We start from the raw sequence: 18,253 nt of genomic DNA, 5'->3' as shown, positions 1-18,253 counted from the left end.
GCAAAGTTGACTTTCCGTAAATTGTGTCATAGTACTACGCCCCGAAATGCGCCAGAATCAGAATCCTTCCACTGGCAAAAAGAACATCGCAATAGCCAGAGATGACAATCATCTCTGCCTTCATCAAGACCAGGCCGCCCAAGATAACACCATCCATCCCATCCGATGTTGACTTGTTCCCACCTCATTGGTACTGTGCCTGTGCACCAACGACTGTGACCACTGTTAAGCCATGAATGCCAATGCTCTCCTTCGCTCCGCTGACTCATCATGGAAATCTACCGTCCACTTATATGAGGTCAAGACATGTCCAGACGATTTTCCCAGTTTGCAGTGCCCCATAATCCCAAAAGGATCGGGGAAGAAAGGCTTTCTTGGATGTCTAGAGACCACCACCACCGACTTGTTCCTGGTGAACCTCGAGAGTGTCCCCATCCTGCATTTCGAGCTAAAACCAACGTAGACCAAATCGATTAGTGAACTGCCCTGCCCCAAGTATAACTGCAATGGACGAAGAGCATGAAAAGCCTGAAGCGTCCAGGGGCAAACAAACATACCGTATCTGGGGTGTCGGAAGGTTGGACACGCTGGCCTTCGAAGAGAAACCTGACCGACTGGATGGTCTTACCCTGGCGTTCGCAGAAGGCAGTCATCAGCTTCTCCAGTTTGGTGCTTCGTTTGATCTTGAAGAAGACCTCGTTGTTGTTGTCAGTCACCTTGATGTTAAGGTGTTCGCTGCCACCCTGGGGGACATCGGGGCCCTGGCCAGGGGAACCGTTCTCCGCAGCGTCGGCCATTGCGAATTCTTGAGAGGGGTTGGTTGTCGTCTGTGAGAAGGTGAGCTGTGAGCGTGGGAAATTAGCCCTTCTTGATTCGAAAAATGTCTTTGTTGGGCTGTGGTAACTCGGATTGTGCGGAAGTGAGTGGAAGAGAAGTAGGCTGCTCGGAGGGGCGAGTTGCAGATAATGGGCGACTTCGGGAGATGGGAAGCGCGCGTGCCTAGGGGTGCCTGTGCCTGTGCCTGGAGAGGAACGGAGCTGCCCTGGGCGCGAAGTCGCCTACGGGATGGAGGGGCAGAGGAAGCGCTTACGACGTACCTGAGCGGGACGTACCTGAGCGGAGTGTCGCGGCCGATTTGGGATTCACGTAGGGGATGTGAACCTTTCAGTGATCGATGGTTTGGACGAAGGGGGAGATGAGTACTGTGGAGGAAAGGAAGTAATCGGAAAGCTGCACTGTGAACTGATGCTGGCGACAAAAGGTGGGATGTGGCGGTTCGTTTGCGCGGGGCGGTTGTTGCAGTTAGGCAGAGGCTTGGTGGGGCTCAAGTTGAATTAAGGTTTTGGGGTTAACTGACGGGCGGGAAGAAAAGCCCAAGCAAGACATAACATCAACCCTACCTAGTAGGGGCTTTTTATTCAAGCAGAAAAACTCCAGCAGTACAATAATCCAGAAGGGATCGGCGAGTTGGGGGCTCTACATACGGTTCCCAAAGTGCCATGGTCCGCTGTCTCACAGCGGACAGCTAGCGGCTCTTTGATTTATGACAGGGATCCTGACATCATTGTTTCCACTCTTCTTAAGGATTAGGAACCACGCTGATGCTGTTCGCCAAACTGGCAACCCTACACCGAACACCTGAAGCGTTCTTTGAATACCAAACCCTTATAACCCCGCGAACACGGCGCCATATCTCTTAAGATGGTCGGGCTGCCTTACTCTCGAAATTCTAGACAGGCGGATGTTGACGTTCCAAACTGCAGGCGCTTGTAAGAGATCTCCAAACTGATCCTCCATGCCACCCACGCGCGGTACGTCTGACTCTCCCATCACATGGGAGTGGTTGAAAGAAGAGGACATATGCTGACTAAAAACCAGTGCGCCATACAAAGTGAGCAGGCTATGTAACGTGTAGTTGAGGCTCACGGCCCAGTAAACCATTGTAGCTCACAGGCATCACAGATTGTTTGACGCGGAATGGATTTGACGAAGCCAAGTGTACAAGATATGTCGATGCCCTCTACGAATGTTGCCAGGCATTCTACAAAAAGAACGGCGACGAGGCAACCACGGTTAGCTGTCCGAAGGCGAGCTTGTTAAGGCTGAAAATGGAGCAGAGGGAGAAGGCGAAGCAATAATACAAATGGTCAAGATATCAAAATGTATCACACATCCAATGCGTCCACCTGAACGCCCTGTGAAGGTGCAGGTAACTTATGAGGAGAGTGCATATTTACTCTAGGCGATCGTTGAGCGCGCGAGAGGCCGCGTGGACCTGAACAAGAACTGAGGCCTTGTTCCGAGACTCTAAGACGAATGCCAAAGACATGAAGAAGAAAAGAGGAAAAGTCCAAAATTTTCCAATCGCCAAAGCTTTTTCTAGTTCGCTGAGTTGGGTGGAGCCCAGGGCGAGCGCGAAGCTAGGGCCCCCATACGGTCCGTGCTTATACTGAGAGTCTGGCTCAAGAAGCTTGGCAGTCTAATAACCGGGGAGCTCACTCTCCAGGGCTTCGACGCTGCTCTCAAGCCCAATTTTTCGAACGGCATTGACGCGACCGCGTCCAACAGCTCAAAGGGACCACCACCATCGATACCCACCCTCCAGGGAGATAGGTAGATTACCAACACATTACTGCCGCCAATCTCTCCGAAACCACCAATTGACCCCGGCGCTGAACAAAAAATTCATTCAACGCCCAACATTGAGCATACGATGCAATAGACTTTCAGACTGTTTGCGCAAGATCCACCTCACTGCTCCCAACAGACCACAGTAAGACGAAGCCACGGCCATTCGCAGACTGGGCAAGACTGTGTGAATCAGAGACTCTTGCGTTGTATTATTTCAACTTCATTATCCCATCGGCGTCATGGCGCCTGGATTTGTGAGCAATTCCATGTGTTCAATCTCGAGCTGGTTGAAACGTTGCTGACAGCACCTGCTCGATAGAATTTTCCATCCATCTCCCAGGAAAGCTCCCGGGCTAGCTTGGAGAGTCGACTTCGAGGTCAGAACCCTTCTCCATGATGCAATTCCTGTGTTTCATCTAACTTGAGTGCGCAGAACCGTCACACCGCGAAATGACCGACCTCGAGTCTACCTACCGCCATAGCACCGTCCGAGTCGGGAACGACGTCGATTTCTTCGCTGCTGAACTGGACCGCTACAACACCGATCTGAGAGGCAGGTCGAACTCTGAGAAACGCGAACAAATCTTCAAACTGCTCGATTCCTACTACAACTATGCACGGAACAGAGTAGACAGGTTGCAAGCAAGTCAGGCGGGAGGACGAAATCGGGGCGCTGTTTGGCAAAGACCAGGCTCGGTGGATGTGGATGTGGACGAAGTTGAAAAAGGCCATTTTTCTGTCAGCGCTGAGGAGGTGCGACGGGCAGAGGAGGAGGCACAAACCTGGGATCTCTTACGGCGCATACTGCCTTTCCGTTACCAAGATTCAGAGCTCGCCGAGGAAAAGAACGGCAGGAATCCGGTGCCCCAGTCGCGGAGAGAATGGTGGGAGGAGTTTCTGATCACCGACTCTGTGGCCAGAGAGAGGAAGATCGTGTTGGAGTGGTTGCAGAACAGCGCCACTCACGGACCACCAGTCGATGTGGTTGTCAGCGAGCTCCAGCACAACGCCGAGAGGGGCGACATCCTGGCACATGGTTGGCTTCATACACGCCACAAGATCAAGCTACAGAAGAGTGTCAATGGGTACCAGGGTGTGCTTGACCCTAATGCTGCCACTTCCCAATCCCACCTTGGCTCAAATATTCTCGTTACCCAGCTCGATCCAGACGCCGTCACACGCCAAGGCCGAAAGTTAGAGCCGCAGGATGAGTTCTTTGAGCGGGCCATCTGGCTTGGATGCTTTGAGATGCTACGCCGGGGGTACTCCATGTCTGAGATACGGGACTGGTGCGCAGAGAGGACGGAACTGTGGAGAGCAGCTACAATCGCGCCGCTGCCACTTTCAAATCCCCAAGATGATGAACAATTTGATTTTGAGCCAGGCTCGCTCGTGCTCTGGAGAAGGATGTGCTATGCAGCTGCTCATGATGGGGGAACAAGCGAATACGATCGGGCCGTCTATGGACTTCTTGCTGGCGATCTTGAGAGCGTTGACAAGGTGTGCAAGTCGTGGGATGATAAGCTTTTCGCCCACTACAACGCTCTTCTCAGGACACAGTTCGACATTTTCTTGATGAAGAAGGGCGGCAAGGACTTGGTAGCGATCGCTGCGCGTTTTCCGGCCTTCAACGCTGTTGTTTACCACGGTGAGCCGGCCACAGTTGCGAAGCGCCTCGTGGCCAGTTTGGAGAACGATCCGAAGACTAGCAACGAAGCTCTGGGGACTTCCAAGTCGCTCCAAGCCGCCATTGTTGCCAACGACCTGGGCCGGTATCTATTCCATCAAGGTGTTGTGCTTTCCAAGAAGGCGAATGCCAGGGCAAAGTCAAAGCTGATCCCAGAGATCAACTTCCCCATTTCGGAGCACATCAACGAAAAGAAGTACGTTGGTCTGGGCGATTACGACGGGTTGAGGACATTGGCTCATGTCCTCATCATCGTCAACACCCTGGATAGGCTCAGTAACTCCAAGCAAGAAAGCGGCCACAAGGCAATTCGCCACGCCCAGGAGAACATTCTTACCTCCTACGTCAGCTACCTTCGACTCGCCAACCTTGAGGAGCTTGTTCCCCTGTACTGCTCCAAACTCCACAAGGACCGTCTATACGAGGTGCTAGGCAGAAATCTCATTCACATTGTGGGCGATGAACCTCGTGAGCACCAGCTGATCATCATGACCAAGTTGGGAGTCGACATAAAGGAGTTTGGTCGAAAGTTGCCCCTTATCTACCTGAACGATGTCAACGACAAGTCGGTTCGATGCGATGTAAAGGGTCACTTCAAGATTCTGGAAGAGGGGCCGGCCACACTGAAATATGGTAGAATTGTTCGACCGGATTTCATCGGGGATGACTCCAACGACATGGAGGGAGAAAGCGAAGAACTCATCCGCACTCTGGAGTGGCTCATAATGGTCCCCGGGCTGTTCTTGGAGACATGCACCTACGCCATCCGGGTTTATAAGTACTTCTTGAGTAAGTTATTCCTCCACTAATTTTCAGTTGCCCAAATGGATATTAACCTTCCGTAGAACGGGCCGACTTGCGTGCTGCCCGCGCCCTCAGCGTCCGTGTTTCCGGGCGATACATCGCCATGGAGAAGTTGACGTTCATCACCTTTGTGGACCAAAACCAAGATGATGCCCACGGGTGGTTTGATGAGGTCGCTAATCACGATTTCAGTGAAGCCTTCCTTCAAGAGTGTGGCGTCAGCAGAGACAGGCTTCTGAATGTTGTCAGAAACCTATGGGAACTTGAATGTCTCGTCCGAGCACTGGACTCAATGGAGACATTGGCTTCCATGGCTGGTCTCAGCAGAGAGTATGTACCCAGCCCACGTCTACTATTGATGCAACACCGATCTTGCTAACTATGATCACTATAGTCCATCCCACCCCCCTGCGCGCGAAATGTGGACTCAGGCCGTTGGCGACGTGCGCAATGTTAAGAACTGTATGCAGCCGGTGCTGAACAACTGGTTGATGGTCAGCAATGAAGTCGACAACGACTTTCAGGACCTCCGCGAGGCCTATATTCCCGAGACAGTTATCGCATACATCAGCACCCTCCATTTTGCCGGCGGCGCCGTTTCGCGCGACAACTTCATGGAATGCATGGACTTGGCTGCTCTGATTGCCGAGAAGGACTCAAACATAGCTCAGGAGTTCATCAAGTCTGGGAGGATGAAGGAGCTTCTAGAGTCTTTTGCAGCCTGCAGCAAGGCGCTGGCTGTGTCTACGGCTGAGAGCAAAGGCAAGAGCAGCAAAAAACACCGCGAGCTTGGATGGTATGTTCTCCTCTGTTCTGCTTCCCGCAGTGTTTCGATCTGTAGGTCTCATGCTAACTGTTCATAGGTCGAGGGAGCTTTGGTCTATCAAGCCATGAGGGGAGACTGATAGAAATGACATCCAATAAAGGATGTGTTTTTGAGCGCAGAGCTTTGTCAAGTTGGCGGTCTATTGATGTAAGAGGTAATGCAACGTGTGGGTTGGAAGCATCTGGTTGGCGTTTTGGTTCGTTTTGATTCCCAGGTAGAGAGCAGACGTTCTCACACCGCTTGCGAAAGGGGCAGCGATGATAACAATAAAACGATCAGGACAATTTCTTCTGGATGTGGCAAACTAATGCTGAATTAGTTCTGGATGTGTGAGTATGACACCGTAGACTATGTTGATCCTACTCCAAATGCCCCCACAATTTACCACCATTGGCATTGGCATCTCAAAGAATAGCGAGTGGGTAGCTAGCTGTGCGGGGAAGTCAAGGCGGCTTCATTTTCTACTCTTCATGTCTCCGTTCATTTACACTGAAAAGCGCACTCGTGATACCCAAATTTGTTTTTGCAGCCCCAATTCAAGATGAACCGTCCCAGATCTAGCAACGGCGACGAAGCCGACAGACCCAACTTAAACAACCTGAACGCTAACATAAGAGATGAGAAGACACCACGCTCCACCGCCCCTACTAACAACGACAACACCACCACGACTGTCGTCGCCAGCAACAGCAACAAGATCCCCTATGGCCAGTACCAAATCGACATTTACTTTCAAGCCCTCACGGCGGGGAAGAAGCCCGTCACCACCACCGATCCCAACAAACTTGAACAGCAAGCCCGGGAGGCGATGAGCCCCCAGGGATTCAACTATGTGTTCGGAGGGGCAGGCGAGCAAGCGACGATGCACGCCAACCGGCTGGCTTTCCGGCAGTGGAAGGTCATACCCCGTATGTTGAGAGACACACTGCCTCGCAATCTAAGTGTGAAACTGTTTGGCAAGACATATGGTATGTATTCTCATTCTTCACACACCACAGCGATGTGATTTTCATGAGACCAAGGCAGAAGAAAAACAACATCAGCTAACAAAAGACACCAGACTCCCCCATCCTCATGGCCCCCATCGGCGTGCAATCAGCCTACCACCCCGACGCAGAAACCGGCGTCGCCAAAGCCTGCGCCGCCCTCAACGTCCCATTCATCTACAGCACCGCATCCAGCACCCCCCTAGAGGAGATCGTCGCGGCTCTAGAGGACACAGGAGGCCCCAGCCCGCCCTCACCAGAAACAGAAGAGCCCGCCCCACCGGCGCCGACGGATGATCCCGCAACGACAATATCAGCATCAGCATCAGCAGAAGGAAAAGACCGAGGACCAGCCAGACCGCCAACCTCGTCCGCTTCCACCCTAGTCCCTGATCCCAAGCCGTCCAGGTGGTTCCAACTCTACTGGCCTGTCGACGATGACATCACCGCCTCTTTGCTCTCCCGAGCCCGGGTAGCTGGCTGTGAGGTCTTGGTCGTAACACTGGACACCTTCACCATGGCCTGGCGGCCCCTCGACCTCGACACAGGGTTCCTCCCCTTTGCCGTCGGGGAGGGCAATGCCCTCGGATTCAGTGACTCGGTGTTTCGGCAGAAGTTTTCTGACAAGTTTAGCACCGGCGAAAACGAGGCCCAGGTGGAGGACAACATCATTGGTGCGAGCCGGTATTGGGTCGGGGAGGTCTTCTCGGGGCACGCGCACAAGTGGGAGGACCTTGCCACCTTGAGAAAATTGTGGGGGGACAGGCCGATTGTGCTCAAGGGGGTGCTGAGCGTGGAGGATGCAGTGTTGGCGGCGAGAAGTGGAGTTGACGGGATTATCGTGAGCAATCACGGAGGGAGGCAGCTGGATGGGGCGGTGCCTAGTTTGGAGATGCTCCCAGAAATTGTAGACGCCGTTGGGGACCGCTTGACTGTCATGTTCGACTCTGGAATCCGTACAGGGGTGGATGTTCTGAAAGCACTGGCCTTGGGGGCAAAGGCGGTCCTGGTTGGCAGACCGGTGATATATGGTCTTGGAATTGCAGGGACAGAGGGAGCCAAGCATGTGCTGGCTTCGCTTTTGGCTGACGTGGACCAATCTATGGGACTGCTCGGGGTGCAAACGGTGGGTGAGCTTAACAGGAGCATGCTCAGAAAGATAAGCTACGGCGGTGATGTCAAAACATCGCTCTAGGCAGGTGAATACAAAAGGTGCCGCTCATCATGGGCCGATCGGCAATTCACATTCATTCAGCCGCTGGCTCATTCCTGCCCATGGTGCTACGAAATGTCAATATTGATAATCTTGATGTCCTCCGCTGGTTTCTCTTTGTAGGTCTTGACATTTTCGATCCTGTGGATGACATCAAGACCTTGAACGGCGCGTCCAAATATCGTGTGCTTGTTATCAAGCCATGGCTGTCTTCAGTCAGTACCAATTTACCAAAAGAAAGGGGTTGCATTACAACATACTGTTTTCTCAGTGGTGATAAAGAACTGGCTCCCGTTGGTATTGGGGCCAGCATTCGCCATACTAACCGTGTATGGCTTATCGTGTTTCAATGTGCTAAATTCATCCTCGAACTCTCTTCCCCAGATACTTTCACCACCGGTTCCATCTCCCAGAGGGTCACCACCCTGAATCATAAACTTACGAATCACACGATGGAAGATGGTGTTGTTGTAGTAGCCGCGTTTTGAATGCGTCACGAAGTTCTCCACGGCCTTGGGAGCTGCATCCGGGAAGAGTCGAATATGAATATCACCGTATGTGGTGTGGATGACCGCCGATGTGCCCGTCTCGGCGACCTTCTTTTGCTCCGTCTTCTTTGCCCCTAGAATCGTGGGTTTCTCGTTTTGAACATCTCTGGTTGACTTGGAGAATTCCTCGTCATTGGTGAACATGTAAAACCGGACCTTGCCCACGCCCGTGGTGATCAATATGGGATCCCTTGTTTCGGATTCTTGAAGAAGCGGGTTGCTGGATGCCGCCATGGCTACCGTAGTGACCCCCTTCTTCTGAGGCTGACCCTGGTAGAGGGCCAGTGCTAGTGGACGATAATGTTCCTCCCGGCCGTACACTTTTATCACTTTATTTGTGAATGTGTTGAGCACCTTGACACCCAGGTAAGAGCCATAGAGGAGAAAGTGACCAGATTCATCGAAGATGAGGTTGAATTTGTCGCGGAGAACTGGGGATTCGATTTCCCGTTCCGTTGCTAACCGGCGACCAAACTCGACTGGATCAAGTTTCTGTATCGCTGTTCCAGCTTGTTGCATTTCCTCAATGACCTGAAGGGACTCATCATAGGTGCGTTGAAGCTTGGCTGAGGCAAAGTCGAAGAGGCGGATTTTCCTGTCAGGGAAGGATATTGTGGCGAAGCGACTCCCATCTGGCGATAGCGTGAGCGAGGTCGGTATGGATTTTGCTTTCTTGAAGTCAAACAGATTCGTTGAGCTCTTGTACTCAAAGACGTTGTCAGGCTTCTGATAAGATCCTCCGGGCTGCCAGTATTCAATCATGCCTCCCTCATCGGCCGATATTACGCAGTCGTAATGGTCGTTGAAAGCCATCAGGGAGACGGGGCTGCGGTGAAGACCGGTGATGGTATGAATAGGTGTCAGGTTTTCACCCCGTCCGTCGTAGATGTGGATGCCAGGCTTTTGGCTATCATCGGATATGGCTAGCAGAGGAAGAGAAGCACCTTTCTTGTGAACCCAGCATACACACCGCGGCACATACTCTAGCTGGATAACAGCTAACAGATCAAATGTCATGACATCGAACAGCTTCACCGTCTTGTCGGGGCCGGCAGTTGCAAAACTCCTCCCATCTGCGCTGGTCGAAACAGAGCGGATCTCCCCCTGGTGGGCCTTGAACTCCTTCACGAACTCGATGCCGTCGGCGACCTTCTTCCAGAACTTGACTACGCCATCCAAAGACGATGTTATGAGGAACTCAGTCAGAGGTGTCATAGTGAGATGTGCCAACTGCTCTTTGTGCATCAGGGACTTGGAGTAACGGGTCGACTTGGGGAGGGCTGAGATGTAGAGCTTTTCGTATGGCAGAACACGGCGCTTCTTTTTGGGCGCTGAGGCGGACGGCAACTGCGGTCCCATGTCATCGTCTGAAGAGCTATCTGAAAGACGCTGTTAGCAAGCGCAAAGGAAGCAGTGGCTGTGGAAAATAAATAGGGCAACACTCACCGGAACCATCATTTTCTGTGAATTCTGCATGGCTGCGCTTGTTGGACTTCAAGTCCTCATCGTTGGTGTTGTCCGCCATGTTGGAATGTCGTATGAGGGTTCCTCCCCAGGGGTTACGTCTGATGGCGATGGTGATGACGATGATATGGCCAAGCCAGTATGGTAGTTAACAATTTCTGGAGAACGCGAACACTTGCGTCGAACGCGCATCCAAATCGGGCATCGCTTCGTCCCGCCAGGCGATGGAGGTGGGGGGGTTGTGCCAAGGCGCTAGAGGCGTTGGAAGCCGTGGGGAAGCTCACAACGCAAAGGGCACCCCTGACTTGCTGAAGGTCATGGCCGATAACCGCGGACATGAGGTGCACTATGACTTGTGAACGTTGACCCTATGGTTCATGGCATCTGCTCTGCTTGTATTCATCCGTTATATCGTTGCACACTTTCGTTCGGTAGCTGGCAGTTGAATCTGTTTTACTACCACTCCTTTGCGAGTACCTTCCGTTTGCCTATCACCCTGGGTCTTTTCTGATCGAAATCGATGACGTAGAGAGGGTCCATCACACACTCTTTGACAACCTCTTTCTTGCTTTGATCCACATTTCGATAAATATAAGGAAGAGGCCTCATAAGGAATACCGAGATCAGAGGGCATTTAATTTCAACCGTGCATCTTGCTCACCCGCTCGAAATAGGTACGGAATGGCAAACCAACCCCACCCTTTACAACGGCTCTCCTCGCCTCCAGGGAGCTTCTCAGCCCTCGTACATGCCATCGGTCTTTTGTCATACTCATGCAGCTTTTGGTACCTTCAGCAGTTCCCAACCGAAATTCACTTCGGGTTTGGCGGTGACTTCAACTTCTCAGTACATTACGTTCCACACAAGAGGATGAAAAGGGAAAAGACTGACAAGGGGAACAGCCATCAATGGGCTCGCTTTAGCGACGGCAACGTTTGCCTTTGGCCTGTTAGCCGATCTCACTCTGAGCCCTCGGCTCTTTAGCATCAAAAATGTTCTCTCAGTGTGTTCAACACCCTTAGAAGTTCTGATCAGCATTCTGTACTGGAGCATAAGTGCCATTGACAAGTCCCTCCTTTTCCCACCAGAGTTCGCACTTCTATTCCTCCCAGATTTGTGAGAGTGCCCACGACCCATTGAAATGTCCAATCTAACTCCAACTTTCACAGTGGATTTCATGCGATGCCAGCCGTCATGTTAACGATGGATCTGATACTACTCAGTCCTCCTTGGACCATCAGAGTTTACAGTGCTCTGGCTCTCAGTACCTGCTTGGCATTTCTATACTGTGGGTGGGTTGAATATTGCTTTGAGCAAAACGGATGGTAGGTAACTCTGCAGACACAGGCAAAGCCTTGTTGCAATGACTTCTGTGTTGCTCTTGTCTGACCATGTCGTGCAGGTACCCATATCCCATGTTCGAGCTGCTCAAAACTTGGCAGAGAATGATTCTCTTTTCAGTCTCAGCCGGGCTCATGACGATGAGCACACTGGCTCTAAAGTGGCTGTACGGTAAGATTAACGGTATTGAACAGTTCAATAAGGAAGCTCTTCATCCCATCAAGACGGATTGAGATGGTGAGCTCGGAAGTCGGGGCATCCGTACCTGTACAGTTAGCATGTCGTTGGGCGGGATGTTCCCAGCAAGACGATAGAATTCTAGGTCCGACGTCGGCGAGTGGGACCTGCTTCGAGCTCCCGCCTGCCTGCAGTTCAAGACCTTGGAAGCGATGTGGGTGGGGTCATGTCGAACCACCCTTTCGAGACCTCTGAAGGACCAATGCCTGGAGGTGAATTACACACATTTCGCCCTGCTGTTCTCTGGTTCTCCCATTGTTGATGGCTCTGTGCCTCACACTCGCGTGTCAGAAACCTGTGGGTGAACCAAAGCCAGCTCAGGGCCCAGTGTCTTTGACGTAGTTCTTTGCCGAATGCAGAAGCGATGCTAGGATAAGCCGAGTCTCTTCTGATGGCTTGTAAGTCAGAAAACGGTACATGGCACATTGCCCCACTTTGACTCATTGGGGTTTGCCCCTCTCAAAACTCTATGGGAGGGGAGTAGTTGAATTGACCTTGAGCTCTTTGACCGCCACCGGCGAAAAAAAGATTCATGCACCCTTTGCTCTGCAAGACAATCTTTCCTCTGCAAAATATCTTCTAGCCTGTGTCAAGTTTCACCCTTTTTTTCTCACCAATTGAACCGGACCATTTGAGAGACAGACACAAAGCGCAGTCATCCATCATGTCGGTATGTTCAGGCCACAGCGCCGAGAAACAACAGGACTACGCTGACTCACATTGTTGCGTAGGGTTTCTACATTGAGAATAAGAATGTTGGCAACAAGGCCGAGAGCGAAGACTGGAGGAGTACGTGAGCCCAAGACTGAAACGTCGCATATGTCCAGCAAACGCTGACCTCGTTCAGTTCGCGGCTACAACCCGTTGACACCACCCAACTTGCTCCAACACGAAATTCCCCAGACTGTCGAGTCTAAGCGCACCGTTTTGGAGGGCCGTGAGGAGGCTGTTGCCATTGTCAACAACACCGATGAGAAGAAGAGGCTTCTGGTCGTCATTGGACCCTGCTCTATCCATGACCCAAAGGCGGCGCTTGAGTACTGCGACATGCTGCTCAAGGAGAAGGAGAAGCACAAGGACGAGTTGTTGATTGTTATGCGGTCCTACCTCGAAAAGCCACGCACTACTGTGGGATGGAAGGGCCTCATCAACGACCCCGATATCGACAACAGCTTCAAGATCAACAAGGGTCTTCGTCTGAGCAGACAGCTCTTTGTTGACCTCACTACCAAGGGCATGCCCCTTGCCAGCGAGATGCTCGATACTATTAGCCCGCAGTTTTTGGCCGATCTCTTGAGCGTTGGTGCTGTTGGCGCCCGCACAACTGAAAGCCAGCTTCATCGCGAACTGGCTAGCGGTCTCAGTTTCCCTGTCGGCTTCAAGAACGGCACCGATGGAAGCTTGGGCGTTGCGGTTGACGCGATTGGGGCCGTCAAACACCCCCATCACTTCCTCTCTGTGACAAAGCCCGGTGTCGTGGCCATTGTCGGCACCGTCGGCAACGAGGATTGCTTTGTTATCCTCCGTGGTGGCACCAAGGGTACCAACTACGATGCCAAGAGCATTGCTGAAGCCAAGGCGGCTCTCAAGAAGGCCGGTCTTCGTCAGCGGTTGATGGTGGACTGCAGCCATGGCAACTCCCTCAAGAACCACAATAACCAGCCCTTGGTTGCTGCCACGCTGGCTGAGCAGATTGAGAAGGGCGAGGAGGGTGTTATGGGTGTCATGATTGAGAGCAACATTGGCGAGGGTGAGTTATCCCATGAATAGTTGACGTTGATTTTGCGAGTTGCTAACACTTAGATAGGTAACCAGAAGGTGCCCAAAGAGGGCAAGGAGGGCCTCAAGTATGGCGTGAGCATTACCGATGCCTGCATTGGTTGGGAGGAAACTGTCTCTGTTCTCGATGTGCTTGCCAATGCGGTAAAGAAGCGGAGAGAGGTTCTCAGCCAGAAGAGCGCCTAAGCTGAGAGCGGTTGAGGGGTTTAAAATGGAGCTTTGTATACAAGGAAAAGGCGTTGGTTTTTGATACGGGGCGTTTTTGGCGTTTCAAGTGTACAGGAAAAGTAGTTGTGTTTAGTGATATCCTGGGTGTGAATGATGAATGCGGCGGTATCGGTACGGATATTCTCTGTCCAAGTCATGACCTCTGACGTTGATGTCTGATGTTTGATGTTTGAAGCCCCATCCAGGAAAGACGGTGGGTACGGAGTGGGAGCTTGGGGACTGAATTGCACAAGCCAAGCCCATAGCACCCGCAGCCGGGCGAGGGAAAGGCTGGCGGAAAAATTGATAGGCCGTCAGCACAGCTGTGATTGGCCGGCCAATCAGACAGCCAGAGTTCCTAAGAATCCCGAATTTGAGAATCCTGACTGCGTCGACCATCACCAGCCCGAGCCACCAACCTCAAAACACCGACATTGGCAGGCCAATTGCCTTGTCAGATCACCCACGATACCCCCCTAAGCTCCGCAAGGTGTGCCCACCATGCTTGCGAGGTCCTGTGTGCGCCCGATGCGCGCCTTCGCCAGCGCGAGAAATGGCGCCGTGCAGATTACCAAGGTATGTTTGCCCAAGACAAGTGCCAGGCCCCGTGGTGGTATGACATGGCACCGACGACATCGCCCGCCGAACCGCCGCCTCCTCCAATTGTCCCGACGAGGGAAGCTCCGGCCATCGACCCGGACGAGGACGAAGCTGTTATGTGGCCCGCTGGAAGCTAATCGTATTCGTCCTCCCAGCGCGCCGCTTCCTCGAGCTCCGGATCGACTGCCGAGTCGCCGCTCCGCTTGAACATCGCCGCCGCCGCTGCCACCGCCGTTGCTGCCGGCTCTGTTGGCTGGTATTACCATCTCTATGGCAACTCTCATGCCATGACGCCTGCTGAGGAAGGGTGAGTGGTTGATCGGAGGGGCCAACCCGTGTTGCCGTGGGGGCCGAGGTTATTCGTCTCATGTTTGAGGCATATTCGACCGGCTTGGACATTACGGCACCACGAGTTGGGATACAAGATCGCGAAGCTTACTGGCGACATAGTCTCCATCCCACCAAGTACCCCTGGGTTCATAACCAATGGTTCAAGACCTTTGACCACCAAGCGTAAGCTCTCCAACCCCCCACCGTCCACCCCCTGTCCCTACTAGCTCCGACAGGATGGCTTACATGGGATGTCTTGCTCGCACACAGTCTCCGGAGAGGTTTCCAGGTCTACCGCGAGGTCTGCGCCTCGTGCCACTCTCTCAGCAGAGTGCCCTACCGCTCCCTGGTCGGCACCATCCTGACCGTTGACGAGGCCAAGGCGTTGGCTGAGGAGAACGAGTACGACACCGAGCCCAACGACCAGGGTGAGATCGAGAAGCGCCCCGGCAAGCTGTCCGACTACCTCCCCTCTCCTTACCCCAACGATGAGGCTGCCCGTTTCGCCAACAACGGTGCCCTTCCTCCCGATCTCAGCTTGATGGTCAAGGCCCGCCACGGTGGCTGCGACTACATCTTCAACCTCCTCACCGGCTACCCCGATGAGCCCCCTGCCGGCGCCCAGGTCGGCGCTGGTCTCAACTTCAACCCCTACTTCCCCGGTACCGGTATTGCCATGGCTCGTGTCTTGTACGATGGCTTGGTCGAGTATGAGGACGAAACCCCTGCGACAACTTCCCAGATGGCCAAGGACGTTACCGAGTTCCTCAACTGGGCTGCTGAGCCCGAGATGGATGACCGCAAGCGCATGGGTATGAAGGTTCTGGCGATCACATCTGTTCTGTTCGCCATGAGCGTCTGGGTTAAGCGGTACAAGTGGGCCTGGCTCAAGTCGAGAAAGATTGTCTACGATCCTCCCAAGGAGGGCAAGACCAACATCCGCCGCTAAATTCAAGCGAGGCTACAGGAGAATGAAGCTTTGCCTCTATTGTTTGTATCATATACTGCTACGGTCTCCCAGATCCCTATGTATCGCGTAGACGAAAAGGAAGGGAAGGAAAAGGCCTCAGAGGAAGATGGAGCAGCGGGGAAGTGTGATGGTGTGTAAATCAAATGTCTCGGTCTCAATACAGCTAGACTTTCCTTGTCGTTCAGCATTGTGGTCTAGAGTTTGGCAGTACCAAAATGGTTGATGATGACAGGAAATATGTTTTTCTGGTGGTTTAACCCATGTTGACGGTTGAGATGATGCACCAAGATAAAGTGATACCACCTCCCCACGTAGACCCGCATCGACGACACTAATCAAGTTGGCTCGGCGAACCCTCTTGTGACCGGCGACCTCACTTTGTTTGTTTATGTAGGTTCTTTTACGTGACGAGAATCAACACTCGATCTGTTTCTCTCCACCAATTATTCCCTCTTACTGCCCACCTAATACTGACTGGTATACCTACGCTGGGCATTGTTCCAAAACGGATCCTCAAGTCACCACAGCCAGAAAAATCCCAATCAATAATAATCAACTGCTGCACTCACCAAGCCACTTGTCATAGCAGACGAGGTGCTTTCGGGTTTAGTCTTTCATACCGACCAGTCTCAAGGATCTCGGCAGCAAGCTTTTGCCTTGGGACAAGCCCCCTCTAACGCCGTCAAGAAGCAGCAGAATACTACTTTGATGCGTGGCAATAAAGAGACAACAATGGCACCTCAGTATTCAGATGCCAATGTGCAGCAGAAGAAGGAAATCAACAAGGCCAAACAATCGTCAAAGCATACCTCTCACTTTTGGGATGGTGACGAGGATATGAATGGCGCGGTGAGCTCTTCGGGTAAGTTTACATCAAATGCATCGAGTAGCAAACATACTAACTTCAGCCAGTCCCAAGCCCGGCATCATCTTTCCAGGCGTTTGTCAAGTTCGACGAGCTAGCGAATAAGTTGCGTGAGGAGCTATCGGCCCCTTTTGAACGGTTCGACAAAATCGTTCAAGAACTCCAAAAAGATCTTGGGATCAGCTCCAAAACAGCTATGCCTTCCTCCTCAGACTGTCAAGCTGTTTCAGCGTCTAAAGAAACAACTGTCCCTATCCCCTCATTCCCAAGCAAAAACTTGAAGCAAGAGGCGCCGGCTATGGCTCGCCAGACGCCCGTGCCGTTCCCGACAATTCCAGGCATCGACTTAGGTAACACCCTTCCCCATCATCGTGAAGTCCACCCGCAACTCTATCCTCCTCTTCCCTCCCACGGCCCTGTTCCAGGCCATAGACCTGGTTTACCTCACACCGATTCCAAACCCATCCATTCCAACCCATCATCACCTCGCCACCGCGCGCACACCCGAACCGAACAAGCCATCAAGGCAACGAGCAGAACTAAAACCTCCCCCTTTTTTAGCACAAGTCCACCACCGTCACAAGAGCTTGTCCAAGAAAGACAAGAAGTTCAGCAACAAGAAACACCGCTCATCAACCGCCCCCCAACTCCAAGCCGGCCCCTTCGAAAACCGCCTCCCGGCGTGGTATCCAGCCTCCCAATCCCACCGTTGGGCGCCCCAAAGTTTGGTCTCATTCAGGAAGAGCTAGCACACTCCTCTTTTCACCTGTTGGTCGCCGTGACTTTTTTGATCAAGACCGCTGGGAGGATCGCCATCCCCATGTTTTGGGAGTTGGTCAGACGGTTTCCGACGCCGGAAGAGTTGGCAAAGGAGAAGAATAAGAATGAGGTGGTGGAGTTGATCAAGCCGCTGGGGTTGTCGGAGCACAGGTATGCCATCATACAAAAGTATGCAAGGGGGTTTGTGGAGAACCCGCCGGTAAGGGAGAGAAGGTATGGGGTGAGGAACTATCCTTCGGTCGAGGATGGTAAGAATGTGACAGCTGGGGAGGTTTTTGGAGCCGAGGAATTTGACAATGGTAATTTTAATGGGGATGGTGGAGGGGGGCTTGATGTGATGGATATGGTAAAGGATAGAAGGGAACGGGCGATAGGGCAGGCTTGGGAGATTGGGCATTTGACGCAGGGTGCGTATACGTTGGACTCGTGGAGGATATTTTGTAGGGATGAGCTACTCGGTCGGGCGGACGATTGGACTGGGAAGGGGGGACGAGGGGAAGGGTTCCAGCCGGAGTGGATGAGGGTGCTACCCAAGGATAAGGAGCTGAGAGCTTGTTTGAGATGGATGTGGTACGTTATACTTTATTCCTTCTCTTGTTTTCCTGTGTTATTTGTGACCTGGGGGTTCTGTGTCACACACGGGTAGGAAAGAGGGCAGTTCCCTAGTGAGGCCCGACCTGAACAGTTTTGCTGACTTGAGCTTGGTTGCAGGATGCGGGAAGGATGGGAATGGGACCCGGTAACGGGTGATCGAGAGCCTCTTCGTGAGGAGTTGCGAAGAGCAGTGGACGAGGGCCGGGTTGGGTATAATGATAATGGGAGTCTGGTGATACTGAACTCGGAATCTTCAGCAGGAGCTATGCAGCAGGCACCTTCATGAACAAGATACGTAGCTTATACATTTTGATATAGTACATCAAGCCCTCATGTAATGTACCATGTTGATCCTCAGGCCGTACTCTTCCTATTCTAGATAAATATTTCA

General features: G+C 52.5%; 9 protein-coding genes across 9 annotated transcripts; 7 read left to right on the top strand and 2 right to left on the bottom strand.

Annotated features, from left to right (window-relative positions):
• Position 1: 1 nt before the first annotated feature.
• SMT3 (SUMO protein smt3) lies at positions 2-2,527 on the bottom strand. The gene is given in 3 exon segments (XM_062942519.1): positions 2-448; positions 558-1,097; positions 1,113-2,527. 2 exon segments carry the CDS (start codon positions 795-797, stop codon positions 383-385), a joined length of 306 nt encoding a protein of 101 aa, XP_062805476.1. The 5' UTR covers positions 798-1,097; positions 1,113-2,527; the 3' UTR covers positions 2-382.
• On the top strand, positions 1,555-2,397 carry CMC4 (Cx9C motif-containing protein 4, mitochondrial). The gene is made up of 3 exons (XM_062942518.1): positions 1,555-1,704; positions 1,764-1,811; positions 1,947-2,397. Exons 1-3 carry the CDS (start codon positions 1,702-1,704, stop codon positions 2,136-2,138), a joined length of 243 nt encoding a protein of 80 aa, XP_062805477.1. The 5' UTR covers positions 1,555-1,701; the 3' UTR covers positions 2,139-2,397.
• On the top strand, positions 2,515-6,016 carry NUP84 (Nucleoporin nup84; the record flags this gene model as incomplete). The annotated part of the gene is made up of 6 exons (XM_062942517.1): positions 2,515-2,885; positions 2,951-3,008; positions 3,065-5,107; positions 5,164-5,452; positions 5,517-5,918; positions 5,986-6,016. The coding sequence occupies exons 1-6, from the start codon at positions 2,871-2,873 to the stop codon at positions 6,014-6,016; spliced, it is 2,838 nt and encodes a 945-aa protein (XP_062805475.1). The 5' UTR covers positions 2,515-2,870.
• A 473-nt stretch (positions 6,017-6,489) lies between these two features.
• QC764_112590 (uncharacterized protein) lies at positions 6,490-8,184 on the top strand (the record flags this gene model as incomplete). The annotated part of the gene is made up of 2 exons (XM_062942516.1): positions 6,490-6,916; positions 7,009-8,184. 2 exons carry the CDS (start codon positions 6,490-6,492, stop codon positions 8,127-8,129), a joined length of 1,548 nt encoding a protein of 515 aa, XP_062805474.1. The 3' UTR covers positions 8,130-8,184.
• cyp15 (Peptidyl-prolyl cis-trans isomerase cyp15) lies at positions 6,656-12,050 on the bottom strand. The gene is made up of 5 exons (XM_062942515.1): positions 11,963-12,050; positions 10,685-11,765; positions 10,142-10,624; positions 8,408-10,074; positions 6,656-8,353 (listed from the first exon to the last, which is right to left on the bottom strand). Exons 3-5 carry the CDS (start codon positions 10,218-10,220, stop codon positions 8,216-8,218), a joined length of 1,884 nt encoding a protein of 627 aa, XP_062805472.1. The 5' UTR covers positions 10,221-10,624; positions 10,685-11,765; positions 11,963-12,050; the 3' UTR covers positions 6,656-8,215.
• QC764_112570 (uncharacterized protein) lies at positions 10,488-11,733 on the top strand (the record flags this gene model as incomplete). Its single annotated transcript, XM_062942514.1, has 5 exons — positions 10,488-10,781; positions 10,834-11,006; positions 11,062-11,275; positions 11,329-11,484; positions 11,562-11,733. The coding sequence occupies exons 2-5, from the start codon at positions 10,841-10,843 to the stop codon at positions 11,731-11,733; spliced, it is 708 nt and encodes a 235-aa protein (XP_062805473.1). The 5' UTR covers positions 10,488-10,781; positions 10,834-10,840.
• Positions 12,051-12,401: 351 nt separating the features above from the next.
• ARO3 (3-deoxy-7-phosphoheptulonate synthase) lies at positions 12,402-13,965 on the top strand (the record flags this gene model as incomplete). Its single annotated transcript, XM_062942513.1, has 4 exons — positions 12,402-12,407; positions 12,469-12,526; positions 12,585-13,487; positions 13,545-13,965. The coding sequence occupies 4 exons, from the start codon at positions 12,402-12,404 to the stop codon at positions 13,700-13,702; spliced, it is 1,125 nt and encodes a 374-aa protein (XP_062805471.1). The 3' UTR covers positions 13,703-13,965.
• Positions 13,966-14,082: 117 nt separating this feature from the next.
• Positions 14,083-15,602, top strand: CYT1 (cytochrome c1; the record flags this gene model as incomplete). Its single annotated transcript, XM_062942512.1, has 4 exons — positions 14,083-14,299; positions 14,479-14,630; positions 14,774-14,836; positions 14,924-15,602. Exons 1-4 carry the CDS (start codon positions 14,225-14,227, stop codon positions 15,600-15,602), a joined length of 969 nt encoding a protein of 322 aa, XP_062805470.1. The 5' UTR covers positions 14,083-14,224.
• A 729-nt stretch (positions 15,603-16,331) lies between these two features.
• Positions 16,332-18,217, top strand: QC764_112540 (uncharacterized protein; the record flags this gene model as incomplete). Its single annotated transcript, XM_062942511.1, has 3 exons — positions 16,332-16,485; positions 16,536-17,838; positions 17,980-18,217. 3 exons carry the CDS (start codon positions 16,332-16,334, stop codon positions 18,146-18,148), a joined length of 1,626 nt encoding a protein of 541 aa, XP_062805469.1. The 3' UTR covers positions 18,149-18,217.
• Between the last annotated feature and the right edge of the window lie 36 nt (positions 18,218-18,253).

Source organism: Podospora pseudoanserina, chromosome 1 (genome assembly GCF_035222485.1).
Source record: "Podospora pseudoanserina strain CBS 124.78 chromosome 1, whole genome shotgun sequence".
Classification (NCBI taxonomy): domain Eukaryota; kingdom Fungi; phylum Ascomycota; class Sordariomycetes; order Sordariales; family Podosporaceae; genus Podospora; species Podospora pseudoanserina.
Note: the sequence above shows the minus strand (reverse complement) of the source record. Positions and strands in the feature narration are given on the sequence as shown.